General features: G+C 31.9%; 4 protein-coding genes across 4 annotated transcripts, besides 8 other annotated features; all 4 read right to left on the reverse strand.

The window, feature by feature from the left end:
* Positions 1–5: 5 nt before the first annotated feature.
* Positions 6–38: a mobile genetic element.
* Positions 6–38: a terminal%2Cinverted (terminal inverted repeat of LTR63 transposon ID:TVAGG3_0236770).
* Positions 39–319: 281 nt separating this feature from the next.
* Positions 320–384: a mobile genetic element.
* A 159-nt stretch (positions 385–543) lies between these two features.
* Positions 544–633: a mobile genetic element.
* A 158-nt stretch (positions 634–791) lies between these two features.
* Positions 792–882: a mobile genetic element.
* Positions 883–1,041: 159 nt separating this feature from the next.
* Positions 1,042–1,132: a mobile genetic element.
* Positions 1,133–1,291: 159 nt separating this feature from the next.
* Positions 1,292–1,382: a mobile genetic element.
* Positions 1,383–2,715: 1,333 nt separating this feature from the next.
* Positions 2,716–3,591: a mobile genetic element.
* Positions 3,592–3,609: 18 nt separating this feature from the next.
* Positions 3,610–7,230, reverse strand: TVAGG3_0236840 (armadillo (ARM) repeat-containing protein family; the record flags this gene model as incomplete). The annotated part of the gene is made up of 1 exon (XM_001311482.2): positions 4,202–7,189. The coding sequence occupies one exon, from the start codon at positions 7,187–7,189 to the stop codon at positions 4,202–4,204; it is 2,988 nt and encodes a 995-aa protein (XP_001311483.1).
* Positions 7,231–7,747: 517 nt separating this feature from the next.
* TVAGG3_0236850 (uncharacterized protein) lies at positions 7,748–8,076 on the reverse strand (the record flags this gene model as incomplete). Its single annotated transcript, XM_001311483.2, has 1 exon — positions 7,847–8,068. One exon carries the CDS (start codon positions 8,066–8,068, stop codon positions 7,847–7,849), a length of 222 nt encoding a protein of 73 aa, XP_001311484.1.
* Positions 8,077–8,665: 589 nt separating this feature from the next.
* TVAGG3_0236860 (ubiquitin-like family) lies at positions 8,666–9,069 on the reverse strand (the record flags this gene model as incomplete). The annotated part of the gene is made up of 1 exon (XM_001311484.2): positions 8,781–9,032. One exon carries the CDS (start codon positions 9,030–9,032, stop codon positions 8,781–8,783), a length of 252 nt encoding a protein of 83 aa, XP_001311485.1.
* Positions 9,070–9,684: 615 nt separating this feature from the next.
* TVAGG3_0236870 (putative phospholipid-transporting ATPase family) lies at positions 9,685–13,441 on the reverse strand (the record flags this gene model as incomplete). Its single annotated transcript, XM_001311485.1, has 1 exon — positions 9,913–13,005. One exon carries the CDS (start codon positions 13,003–13,005, stop codon positions 9,913–9,915), a length of 3,093 nt encoding a protein of 1,030 aa, XP_001311486.1.
* Positions 13,442–13,525: the final 84 nt, after the last annotated feature.

A 13,525-nucleotide genomic window follows, 5' to 3' on the forward strand; every position in this document is an offset into this window, starting at 1 on the left:
CGGTAATATTTTAAAATCGAAAATAAAATCTAATTTTTAACACAAATTAACAATATCGATTACATCTTCTTACTAAGCTCAGTCAGATTAATAAGAATAAACACTTACTTTTTAAAACATTTACATATTTTTTTTCTTCGTTACAGAGATACGCAAGTTGCAGAAGAAGCAGCAACTGTAGTACAGTAATTTGACACTCCGAAATCGAACATTAGTGACTTTGAGTAGATTTTGAATTTAATATAGATCTTGATTTTTAATAACCATCATAGCAAGAGCTAGTTGGTGAATGGTATCCGCGAATTTCGGCTTGAAAGTTGGGAAACTTTGTCTGAATGTTAAACTATTCGGACAAAGTTTCCCGCTGTTTGCGAAGGAATTGTTGGCTATGATGTACTGATTCATGATCAGTGCATCATAGCCAACAATTCCTTATACAAAGTTCAAAAGCTTGGGTGCAATCAGTTCTGATTGCACCCAAGTTTTTGAACTTTCTCGAGGGAATGAAAGGGTAAGAGGTATACATTATGAATATATACCTCTTACCCTTCCATTCCCTCTCTGACAGCGGGAAACTTTGTCTGAATGTTAAACTATTCAGACAAAGTTTCCCGCTTTTGCGAAGGAATTGTTGGCTATGATGTACTGATTCATGATCAGTGCATCATAGCCAACAATTCCTTATACAAAGTTCAAAAGCTTGGGTGCAATCAGTTCTGATTGCACCCAAGTTTTTGAACTTTCTCGAGGAATGAAAGGGTAAGAGGTATACATTATGAATATATACCTCTTACCCTTCCATTCCCTCTCTGACAGCGGGAAACTTTGTCTGAATGTTAAACTATTCAGACAAAGTTTCCCGCTGTTTGCGAAGGAATTGTTGGCTATGATGTACTGATTCATGATCAGTACATCATAGCCAACAATTCCTTATACAAAGTTCAAAAGCTTGGGTGCAATCAGTTCTGATTGCACCCAAGTTTTTGAACTTTCTCGAGGGAATGAAAGGGTAAGAGGTATACATTATGAATATATACCTCTTACCCTTCCATTCCCTCTCTGACAGCGGGAAACTTTGTCTGAATGTTAAACTATTCAGACAAAGTTTCCTGCTGTTTGCGAAGGAATTGTTGGCTATGATGTACTGATTCATGATCAGTACATCATAGCCAACAATTCCTTATACAAAGTTCAAAAGCTTGGGTGCAATCAGTTCTGATTGCACCCAAGTTTTTGAACTTTCTCGAGGGAATGAAAGGGTAAGAGGTATACATTATGAATATATACCTCTTACCCTTCCATTCCCTCTCTGACAGCGGGAAACTTTGTCTGAATGTTAAACTATTCAGACAAAGTTTCCTGCTGTTTGCGAAGGAATTGTTGGCTATGATGTACTGATTCATGATCAGTACATCATAGCCAACAATTCCTTATACAAAGTTCAAAAGCTTGGGTGCAATCAGAACTGATTGCACCCAAGTTTTTGAACTTTCTCGAGGGAATGAAAGGTAAGAGATATCCATTTCCTTTCACCTTCGTTCTCAATAATTAACTTATAAATTTTTTAAAGCAAAAAAAGTCTGATTTTTTTTGACAAGTAAATATATAGGGAATTTATCCGACCAAATAAGTGTCACTTTTTCGGTTCACCTCACTTTCCGTAACTCGTCTTACAACAGTTCTTCATTTTTGCTGGATTGCTAGCCATCACAAAAAAGCCATGCCGGCTTCCGTGTGATGCCGCATCAATTGTTATCGAATAGTAGCCCATCTTGTCAAGCTCAACGTGTATTTTTGGAGCTACCAAGTCGGCTAATGTAATGATTCCATCCCTTATCTCGTCTCTTCTATATGGGATCTTGAGTTGAAAATTGATTACTCCCTTGAAGGTGGAGTAGATATGTCGGGCGAAATCTTCTAGTACACCTGAAGCGGCCATATTGATTGACATGTTGGTATCCACAACAAATTTTACAACATAAAGTAATTTTCTATCTTGTTTTATTAAATCTCTTCTCGTATATGGATTATTTTCACATTGTATTTGATATATATGCTGATGATCTTCATCAAATTCTGATGGTTTTCGATGATAAATGCAGCGCATATATGTTTTTGTTAGTAAATTGTAATGTATCGCTAAACAATAACAATAAAGTCTTTTTCGTTCTTTCGATTTTCGCTTGTATCTGGAAGATAAGCAATATTGAAACATACTCGACATTTATTATTAGTTGAGAATTCAGTATCCTCGAATTTTGGTAAGGGAGGTACTTTTCGAGGGATATTTTTGGGAGGAAGTTTGCAATCAATCCATCCCTCAAATTTGGATTCATATTCATCTTGTGTTTCAGTCATTAATTCTTAAAAATAAAAAGGGTAAAAACTAAATAAAATGTGTAAAATTCAATAGTGTCTGTGCTATCGTTCAATTTGAAGGTGTCTTTTGAAACCGCAAGACACATTGAATTTTTGAATAGTGTATTATGTTTTGACAGACACCAATGAAAAAAAAATAAAATGATATTTATTTTAAATATATAAGATCCTTATATAAAATATAAATATTTTATCGTTTTATTTTCTTGTTTTAGAAATGTTTTTTATTGAAAAATCAATAAAACTAACTCCAAAATAAAATTTTTGATTTAAAGACACTATGATGACACCAGGCAAATCTTCCAAGACACCTATCGTCGGGAATCTAACAACCCTAATCCTCAGGAATTAAGGGATTTTTGAATTTTAAGAATTTTTTTCGAATTTTTTCGAAAAAAAAATATTTTCAGAACAGCCTTAACGGCTAAGATTTAGGAACAATGTTAAGTGTCAAAAAGAAAGGAAGTCTGATATAGACAACATATATCGTTGAAGGTTGAAAAAATCTCTAATATTTGAGCCCAAAATTTCAAATTTTAATTTTTTGAAAAAAGAGGCCACCCGTATGTACGTTTATTTGAGAGGAGGAGGATTATATTTTTGAAAGGGTGAAACATTATGAATATGTTAATTATATAATAATATGTATTATTATAAAAAAGAAAAAATAAAGCACGTTAAAATTTTTCTTTCTTGATTTTTTACAAAATCTACTTAGAATTATGCAAAATATGACTAAATAATTATAAATTTCAAGTTAAATTTTAATTTTGATAAATAATTTAAATTTCAAAATATCAAGTTCAGTTCGACTATGTATGTAGTAATTCCTCAATAAAGTGCCAAAACCCTATTAAAATATATGAACATTTTCAACATTTTAATGTTTTTATTTAAAAATTTGTTGGAATATGAGCTTCAAACAATTATTATGTAAATAAAAATAATTAAATATATGTATTTATTCGTATTACAACCGTAGTAAGTCGATTCTTCCTTTCTTCTACTGAGATTTGAATTTGATTTCGAATTGTAAAGAGATTCAAAGGGAAAATACTAGCGGATAAAAACTACCTCCATGAAAGAGTCATAATGGAGTCAAGTTGTATTTTTTGATATTTTTTGCTTTTCGAGCCTAAATAGGTAGCCAAGATAATGCCTAAAAATAAGGTTCTAAATTCTGAAGTTTACATGATCCTCTCGTGTGCACCCTTAAATAACAATCCTTTTTTTTAAATCTCGAGTCAATCAAAAGATCATAGAATTTCAAACAAATAAACGCTTGAATTTTATTCAAATGATTGGAGCTACATTCTCCACTTCAAACAAACAAGCAAGCAAACAGGAGAGGAAAAAATGGATTTTTGTTGAATTCAAACATTTTGTATGTCAATATCAAAAAGAAATAGTTTATTTTATGATGAAATCTACTTCACAAGTTCGACTGTATCAACAAAAACGGAGAGGATGTCAGAAATTTGCAAATGCACTCGAAAATCAATTGATTAAAAATATACTCTGAACTTTTTCTGAAATCCGTAAGTGAGCCCTTAAACAACATAAATAAATAGGGTATTATTATTGTCATCTAGTAGTTTTAGACAATGCGAATTTTCGAATTATCGAATTTTTAGCCACTACATATATAATGGTTGTTTTCACATTATAGACATAGATGAAATTGATGTTCTTTCTTTATTTTGGTCCCAAAGCATGCTTGAAAATGATATTTTTGTCACTTTTCTCTAAATAAATACAAATTTTAAAATTTTTTTTTATAATTCTATAAAGATAAATATATGTATAAAATATAACTCTAAAATTAGTTCAAAACACTATTCAATTTCCTCATTTTTGGTTTCATTTTTTTGTATAATCTTTCTAACTCATTCAAAATCTGTTGATTTTGGCTAACAATATTTCTAAAAATAGCAATCAACTCTTCTATTATTTCCTGGTCGAGATCGGCCTTTGCGACCTTTTCATCATCCCAAGTAATTAATCTTGCAATTGCATAAGCAGTTTCATTAGCCAAATCGCCAACTAATTTTCCATTATTATACAAAGTAATAATATTCATTGACATTGTTTTTGCTTCAGAATAATCATAAGGCGGAAATTGTTCCAAAGCAGCCGAACAATATGAATTATCCAGATCAACTTTGACAGCCAAAGAAAGATATAAAGAAGCAATATTTGCAAGTAAATCTTGGTATCCAACCTTTTCACCCTTTGCATTATTGTACCAATCATTTATCTGTCCTAAATAACCTTTGATAATTTCGATTAAATTTTCATGTCTTTGCACCAACAAATTCAGGAAATAAACAATGTTTTGTTGAAGAGAAGGTTCAGAAGCTTTCTCTATATCATCTAAAACACTTCTTAAAACTTCATTTGTTTTCTCTTCTGAAACAGCATTTCCATCCAAAAGAGCGATAAATGCTCTAGAAACTTCGAAATGAGCGAGTTCATCATCAAGATTATACCATTCCAATAAGTACTCAACAATTTGATCGCTTGATGGCGAAGACAACTCTAGAAGAGCAGAACAAAAAGTACAAAAAGCAGGGAAAACAAATGAAGCAGCACCTGATTCCTTCAATTTTTTACCTTCTAAGAAAGGAATATTTCCAGAAGAAACACTTTCAAAAACTTCATCAGCTAGTTGAATATAATTTGGAGCCATTTCATTACTCATTCTTATAAACTTACTTGCTGCGAAGAAACAATCAGTAATGAATAAAAATCTTTGGCTTTCTTCATTGATGATTTGAATTATATTCTTGTAAAAATCAAATCTCGTTTCATCATCCAAAAGATGTCTGATTTTGAGGGCGCATTCAATAGCTGTTTTTTGGAGACTTGGTTTACTTTGTTGTATCAAGTTCTTTATTCCATCACAAACAGCAGGGAACACTTGATCTAATAATTCTCTTTTTTGGTCATCGATTTCTAGTTCTTCGTGGATTTGGCCCCATATTTTTGTAACTCTACTCAAGCATCTCAATGAAGATTTGATTAAACTCATTCTTTCTCGAGAAAGACTCAACTTAGAAACAAACTGTAACATGGGACCAATGAATTCAAGTACATATCCTAAGGCTTCTCTCTTTAAACATGTAATTAAGCCACTAAGATAATCAACAGCTGAAATGGCTTCATCAAAAAGTGACATTTCCTGATCAGGATTATCCTGTTGTAAAACCTGTTGAATGACTTCTCCGACAACAGGTATTAACATTTCATTCAATGTTATTACCTGTGCTTCATCAACTTTGATTAATTGAATAGCTAAATCAAAACAAGAAACTTTGGCATCAATTGAATGTTGGGTAACAACGTCATTGATAAGCTCAATAACTATGTCGGCAGATTCGTCATCAAATTCACTGGTGTTTGGAATAGAAAGTGCTAAAATTTTTATGAAATTTGAGATGTTATCGGCTGTCACTTTTTCTATCAATTCATAAATTGTTTGGAATAAGTTATCCACAGGTGTATCGAGCTTGGAAAGTATAGCTTCCAATGCTTGGTATGCGTGAATTGTTAATTCAGAGTTTTCATTGGCCAAAATAGTAATTAATGGTGGAATGAAATTTGCTGAGTGACAATTCAATGATTTGAAGCCTTCGTCGAAATGGGAGAGTACCATACATGCCGCTTCTTGAAGTTTTGGCTTGTCTTCCATTGTAACGGCTGTTTCAAGAGTTTCAATAATATATCCAATGTTTTTGAACGCGAAATTGGCAGCATTTGTGAAGAAAGCACGAAACACAAGTAATGCTGTTGCTTGGCATGTGACATCATCTGAATCTATGTATTGGTTGATTAATTCACTGATGAAATTACAAATTTCTTCTCCAGGATAGTGGAACATGGATGATTCGATGACTGAGATCCTATCTTCTTGTATGGAGTCATCTTCATTCATTAAAACTGCACAAACAGCAAAACAGGCTGCAATTGTTCGCTTGACAAGGTCAATTGGGATTTCTTCAGCGGTATAAAAGATTTCTAGACAGGCAACACGTAGCTGTGTTGTGTATTCACCATTTTCGGCAACGGAAATTGCTTTGTCTATCATGGAAATCGCAAATTTTGGAAAATCTTCGGAAATTTCTTGGTTAAGAACACCGATATCGTTCCAAAATGAGACGGAATATGATTCTCTAGAGATACCAATGAGTTCTGGTAGCTCGTTGATTCGAGAAATGTGGTTTTCTGATGCTTCAAGAATATCTGTAGTAGCTACTATCTTTGAGACTAATTTTACAAAAATATGGAAGCCGTGGTATATTGTTAATGCGTCATCTTTGTTCATTGCTTCTAATGAAATGTTATTGAAAGTTTCCCAAAATTTTTCGCATGTTTCGTTCTTCAATTTTTCGATAAGTGTTGAAAGTAAGAAAATGCCAAAGTAATAGCGTTCTGGATTTTTAATGCATTCGCTGACGAAATCTAATAAACCTGGATATTGATTTATATCGTGCTCATAAAGATAAGTGAGGTTGTCCGCAATAAGCTGGTATGTATCTTGATTGAAATTTGCGTTCAATTTTGTGAGTAATAGGTTTTGAATATGTAATTGATATTGTTCATCGAGATGTACAATCTTTTCTTTAAGGAATCTGTATAAATATGTTAGAGCAGCCTTTTGAAGAACAGAACCGGGGTTCTCTTGCATAATATTGAGTAAAAAAAATGGCGCATTACGGTCTAAAGTAAATTTTTGGAGCTTTTGATTTATTTCAGGACTTGCTTGTCGGATTGATTGTAAAAGCAGCTCTGAAAGTTCTTGCTGATCCATTATTTCTTTAGACTGATTTTTATTAAAATTTTTTTGGAACAAAGTCTCTCCAAAAAAAATTTTTTTTACTGGAGAAGACAATTTCATTATTTTAAAAACGGATGAAATACTATTAGATTTGGAGAATTGAAATTTAATATTCAAATGCTATAATTTGAGATTAATCTTTTCTTCAATTCTCAATTTTGTCTTTAATGATCAAATCTGAAGGATATAGAATTAAACATGATCCATACAATTTATTTTGTTATATTGCATCTCTTAAAATAATAATTTAATTTCATATTTTCAAAATATTGGATTGTACTTTATGAAAGATAAGGATTTTCTAAAATATTAATGCTAACTATGATCAAATATATTGATATTCTCAGCTCGGTAGTTTAAGATTATATTTTCATAAAAAATCCAAAATTTAAAATAGTATTATTCGCAAAATCTTTGTATCACTTTACTTGAATAATTGCATACTAATCAAATAATACTATGTCTCTTCGTTATTCATATCAAAAAATCAGAATATGAAAAATATATCCATAATTTTAAGGAAAATTTTAGAAAGAAAAGGGTAAAAAGTATTATATACTTGAAAGATTAATATTATTAATAAAGGTTATCCCTAACATGAAAGATATTTATTTTGATAGAAATTTTTCGTTAGTTTTGAATTGAAGCCTGTGGTTGGGAGTTAATGTTTCCGAAGAAAACACGGATGAAGGAATGGTATGTTCCAATTGTGAGCTGAACAAGACCAATGAGGAAAATGAAGATAAGGATCAAGAATGTTAAGTCCCAAGCAAGTCTTTCCTTCTTGGAGAAGAGGTAAACGCCAGTTGCCATGCGGTAGTTCTTGAAGAGAGAAACTGGATCAAATTTCATGAAGAAATGATTTTATTGGCCATTTTTGATTCAATTTTCAAAAAGCTCTTACAAAATTTTGAAAAACAAATATAAATAATATGTGAGCATAGTTTATTGTTATATTTTCAAAATGTGACGAATTAGCGATTGATTTTTCTGAGAATTTTTGGCCGTAAATTGGATAGAGAAAAAAGATATTGGATTAAACTTCGCAATACAAATAAATGAATCACCAAGAGCAAACCATTGATTTCGTCTTAGGTTTTCATTGCGAAATCCATAATTTCATAAAAAAATATTTTCAAGTTTATGATGTATGAAGCATTCATCGGATTTATTGTAGTCACATGCTATTGTATCTTTGCTTTCTATCTTGTAACAATCTAAAATGTTTTTGTCAATATTATCTTATTTATTTGGGAATCTGTCGTTCAGATCCTTTGTGGGACTATGTTTCTCACATCTCCACACAGATGTATTATCTGCCAGTAAAGCAGGCAACATATATGTAATAAATTTATCAAAATTTCTGTTCAATCCCAATATATAATTCACGGTTGAATTGTTGTTTAGGAAATTTTATTTAGGATTTTCAACTCAGAGAATGAAACTTATAATTTTTCCTAAATTGGATTATATTTATAATAAGGAGGCATTTTTTACAAAAAAAAGCCTATTGGTATAATCAATTAGGAAAAAAAGATAGAAAAATCATAGAATATAATAAAATTTAGTCCCTATGCCGAGCAAGGAAGGATTTACTAAATACGTGGATGAGAAAATTCTCGTTTATACAGCATGCTTCCAACTGGTCAAGTGGATTATCCAAAACTCTGCCCATGTAAACAATAAACTGGTCTTCAACAGGAATTCCAGTCTTTGAGCTTATCTTTTTCTTTAAATCATTGACAATCGATTCGCGGGAGATATCGATATCGTAGCTTCCACCTTGGGCAACATTGCATCTAATGTGGTACTCCATGTTCAAGAAAATGATTTTAAGAAACCGTCTTTTCTCAAGAAATTCGAATGCTTTCAAAATTCAAAAAATGGCATTTTTTTCAATACAAAATTATAGCAGCAATTTTGAAGATTAAAAGAAATTGAAATTTAGATCTTTTATTAGTTTTTGGAAAAAAAATCAAGAGAAAAATTCCAATTGAATTAAAAATTTTGAATTCAAAATTTGGGAAAAGGTTTTAATATTAAGAATCTTTATCCAAGTTTCTATTTTGATCAAATTTAAATTCAGATTTCCATATCGTTGCGAATTTCTATATCATCAGAAATATTGTGTGGAAGGAGTTCAATTTTGAATCCGAGATTTTGTAAATAGTATATATTTTAGCGACTTAAGTTAACACTTTCTTGAATATTTTCGCTGCAAATAAATCTAACAAGATATTATAATGTAATAAAGACCATTTGGAAAAATTCCAAAAATTCATCATAAAACTCAATTGACAATTTCCACTTCTAATTCACAACTGAGTTTTTACTTATTATATTCAAATGAATTGTTAAATAATTGGTATTTCCAAATGCGAAAGTTTTACCAAATCTTGATAGAATTTTTCTTAGAGAAAATATTCAAACAGGGTTATAAGAAAGTGTCAATTTAAGTTTCCAAAATTAACACAATCCACACAATCTGTGATCCTAATTAAGGGGTGAATAATAATTAAATTCATTCGTAAAGTTTTTTTATCAATGAAGAGAGAAAGGGAAAGCTAAAGGGATTTTACATAGTTAAATGAGTTTAAATTTATCAAAGTAATCCAAATGTATGTAAGTTCTACTATTAAAAATCATATTTATTATTAATCATAAATAACAAAACAAAAAATAATAATTATAATGAATTAAGCCTTTGCGAGAAGTGGAAGTCCATCATAAGCTAATTGCTCACTTTCTCTTACAATTCTAGAATACGATGGATACCACAACGATTTGAGAATTCTAAACAATGCTTCAGGAATTAATCCAGCAATGATTGAAATAATAATTTCCAACCATGCGATTGGCATTCGAAATACAGTCTGCGGCACAAAGAACATCGAAGGAGCGAAAGAACTCAATGATCCATAAGGCAAAGTGAACAAATAGAAAACGAATATTGACAAATAAACAGCCAAAAACAAAATCAATGTCCAACCATGAGTTCTCATGATAACTTGTATATTCATGCACATAACAACAGACACGAATAATGTGAATCCTGCTGTTGAATATCCTGTAGAATCTCCATTTCCATCTATTACACTTCTGCTTGGGAAATAAACATTAAACAAAAACAAAACAACAGATTGATAAGTAGCCGAAACAAATTCTAAACTAAATCTCCATATACTTAAATATCTTCCTGCTCTTGCTTCTTTGTACAAATAAGGATAAGACATCATACTCTTGAATGACAGATCTTGTTCGAACCATCCATATTCAACAGGTGGGAAAATTGTCCATACTAAGTTAAATGTACTCAACAAGAAATCATCATAAATTGTTGTCGGCGTCCAACGAGTCATGATTGAGTACCAAATCTGAGGGAAAATCAAAACAATGTTCTTTGTAATCATATACAAAATAACACCTGATAATCTCAACAAACTCAATCTGCCATGGCAAACCATCAATCTTTTTAGATGTTTAAATCTTGTGATTGCAAAATCAGAATTACTCGCTGCTTGATGACCTTCTCTGCCAAAAATTCCGATGCCGACATGTGCTGTTTGTATCATATTAACATCATTAGCTCCATCACCTATCGATAAACAAACTCTGTCAGTGTTTTCACGAACAACTGCAACAACACGAGATTTCAAAAAAGGTGACATTCTGAAACAAACGACAGAACGACATAAATCACCAATTTCTACCAATTTCTTTGGATTGTTTTCAATCAAATTCTCAAGACCGTCTGGAGAAATAACTGCGACAGATTGTCTTGCGTTCATTATTCCTTCGAGTGCTGTATTCGTTTCTTCTTCCGTTCCTTCCAAAATTTCAAAAACAGAGCAACTTGGAGTGATGACATTTGTTGATTTCGCAATTGAAACAGCTGTTTCTTTTTTGTCTCCTGTTAATACCCAGAATCTCACATCCATCCTTGCAAGATAAGCGACAGTTTCTGCAACGTAAGGCTGCAATTCATCTTCAATTGCTACTGCTCCTAAAAGAGTTAATGAATGTTCAATTTCTGATCCAACTCTTGCAATATTTTCTTCTCTGTTTTCTAACTCGATTGCAGCGTTTTGTAGTCTTTCTTTCCAATTTGTATACTCTTGTTTATCGAGTTTCCTGTATCCAAGAACTAATGTTCTAAGGCCTTGTTCGGCAAACGAAGTTATTTGTGAATTTACTAAATCAATTGTTGATTTGTCTTCGTCATTTTTCAGTAAATTCATCATCATCGCGTCCGCTCCTTTCATGAACAAGTAAATGTCATTTGAAAGTGTGCGAACAACAACAGACATCCTCTTCCTAGCAGATGTAAATGCAACTGACGCTAAATGGTCGTAAATCGTCTCTGTTCCATCAATTTCAACAGTTATACTTTCATCAGAAACTCTTGAAATTAATTTGACGCCAAGTTTTGCGGTATGAGTAACTAAAGCTTCTTCGTCTGGTGATTCACTAGAATAGCCTTCACTTGAGACAATAACTGAATGACAAAGACCAAGACATTGTAAGAAAAGTGACAAATTTTCATCGGTTGAAATTTTTGACTTTATTAAGTCGATTTGGTTTAATGTGTCATAGATATCTCCTCGAACTGACATTTGTACGAACGACATCTTGTTTTCTGTTAATGTACCTGTTTTATCGGAGAAAACATGGTCAATGACTCCTAATTCTTCATTTAAGTTTGAATTCTTCGGGGAACAGAAGCCAAGGCCTGGTTCATACATTCCAAAATCTTTGGAGAAGGTCCAACTCTGGAATAATCGTATAAATTCGATAGTTACGTATAAAGAAATCGGAATCATGTAAGAAAGCAAAATTGCGTAAGCTGTGAACTCTTGGAAGAAGAAATATGCTAAGTTTGTTTGTTTCTTAACCCAATAGAAGTTCATTTTCTTCTCGTAAATGAAATCCATGATGGTCAAAAACAAAACAATGGAGAAATTCAAAATAAAGTCAAAAATAATGATTTTGTTCAGTCTCTTTTCGAGTTGTGATGTCTTATGAGGTGGATGACGCTGATTTTGAATAATTCTTGTATCATGGCCTGTATAAAGGCATAAACCAACAGTCCATGATGTATTCTTAAGGAACACACCTCTAAGAATGCAGTTATGTATCGAAAACGGAAATTGATTGTTGTTTACCGTAAATGTGCCATTGACTCGTTGAATATCTTTATTTGGAAGAGATATTGTAATCGTACCGTGTATTCTACCTGCTTCTTCTGGAGAAAGTTGTGCTGAAGAGAAGAGAGCTTTCCTTTGCTTGATTGCTGTTTCTCCGTTTAAATTCACTTCATTTGCATAGCATTCACCTCCCTTTTCGGAGGTTGCGAGTATTGCAATGTCTGCAGGCATCTCAACGCAGCTCTCTATTTTGATTATATCGCCTGGTTTTATCTTCCAAGATTGTAATTTAACGAATCTGCCATCCCTCCATACTTCAAATGGAAAATTATTGTATTTTTGATCGTTTAAGAAACGCATTAAATCTTCAATAAGCGCTTTTACCATTGATACCACAGTGACAAAAATTAAAGGAGCGATTTGGACAACGGGACTAATTGGAGACCACGGCATGAAGCCTAAAATTGCCATAATCAAGAAATAAATGTTTGCAAATCTGTTAAAATTTTCGTATAAAGTTAATGGAATGAATGAAAAAAGGGAATAACGCGTTGTTTTGACGTAATTGTCAGCTTGAATACCTTTGGGGAACTCAGTATCACCTATATTAAAGGAATACTGCCCATAGTTATTCTGTTCAGTCATAAAATCAACAAAAAATTTATTTTGATAGGAATCAAGTAGAACTTTTTCAACTATCTTAATCCGCTTTTTTGAATTAACATTTGTATTCACCCCAATAGCACAAGTGATTTTATTCTTCTGAAATCTTTGAATTGAGATTCTGGCTAAATTTTGTGAATTTGACGATGAGTTATAGGAATTGACCAAGCTATATATATAAATCTCTCACGATTTCGCTCTTAGATATTCGCATATCCTGTTCATACTCGAGTGATAAGAATTTTCTTCCAAAATTGCAAACTTTATCCAGATTATTTCGCAATATTTCTGAGTCCTATTTACTCTTCTCTAAATAATTCTGCTTTGAAATTGTCTGTATGGTTAAATTAAAAAAGTGTTGCAGAAGATGAGTAATGTTATTGTGAACTTTCTAATCTAACTATAAAAAGAGTTAACATAAGTTATGTAATACCTATTCAACAGATCAACAGATGTATAATCCAAAAGATTAAATAATATGAGAATAATCTATAATGAGGAT

The sequence above is a fragment of the Trichomonas vaginalis genome, chromosome IV (assembly GCF_026262505.1).
Source record: "Trichomonas vaginalis G3 chromosome IV, whole genome shotgun sequence".
In the NCBI taxonomy this organism is placed as follows: Eukaryota; Parabasalia; order Trichomonadida; family Trichomonadidae; genus Trichomonas; species Trichomonas vaginalis.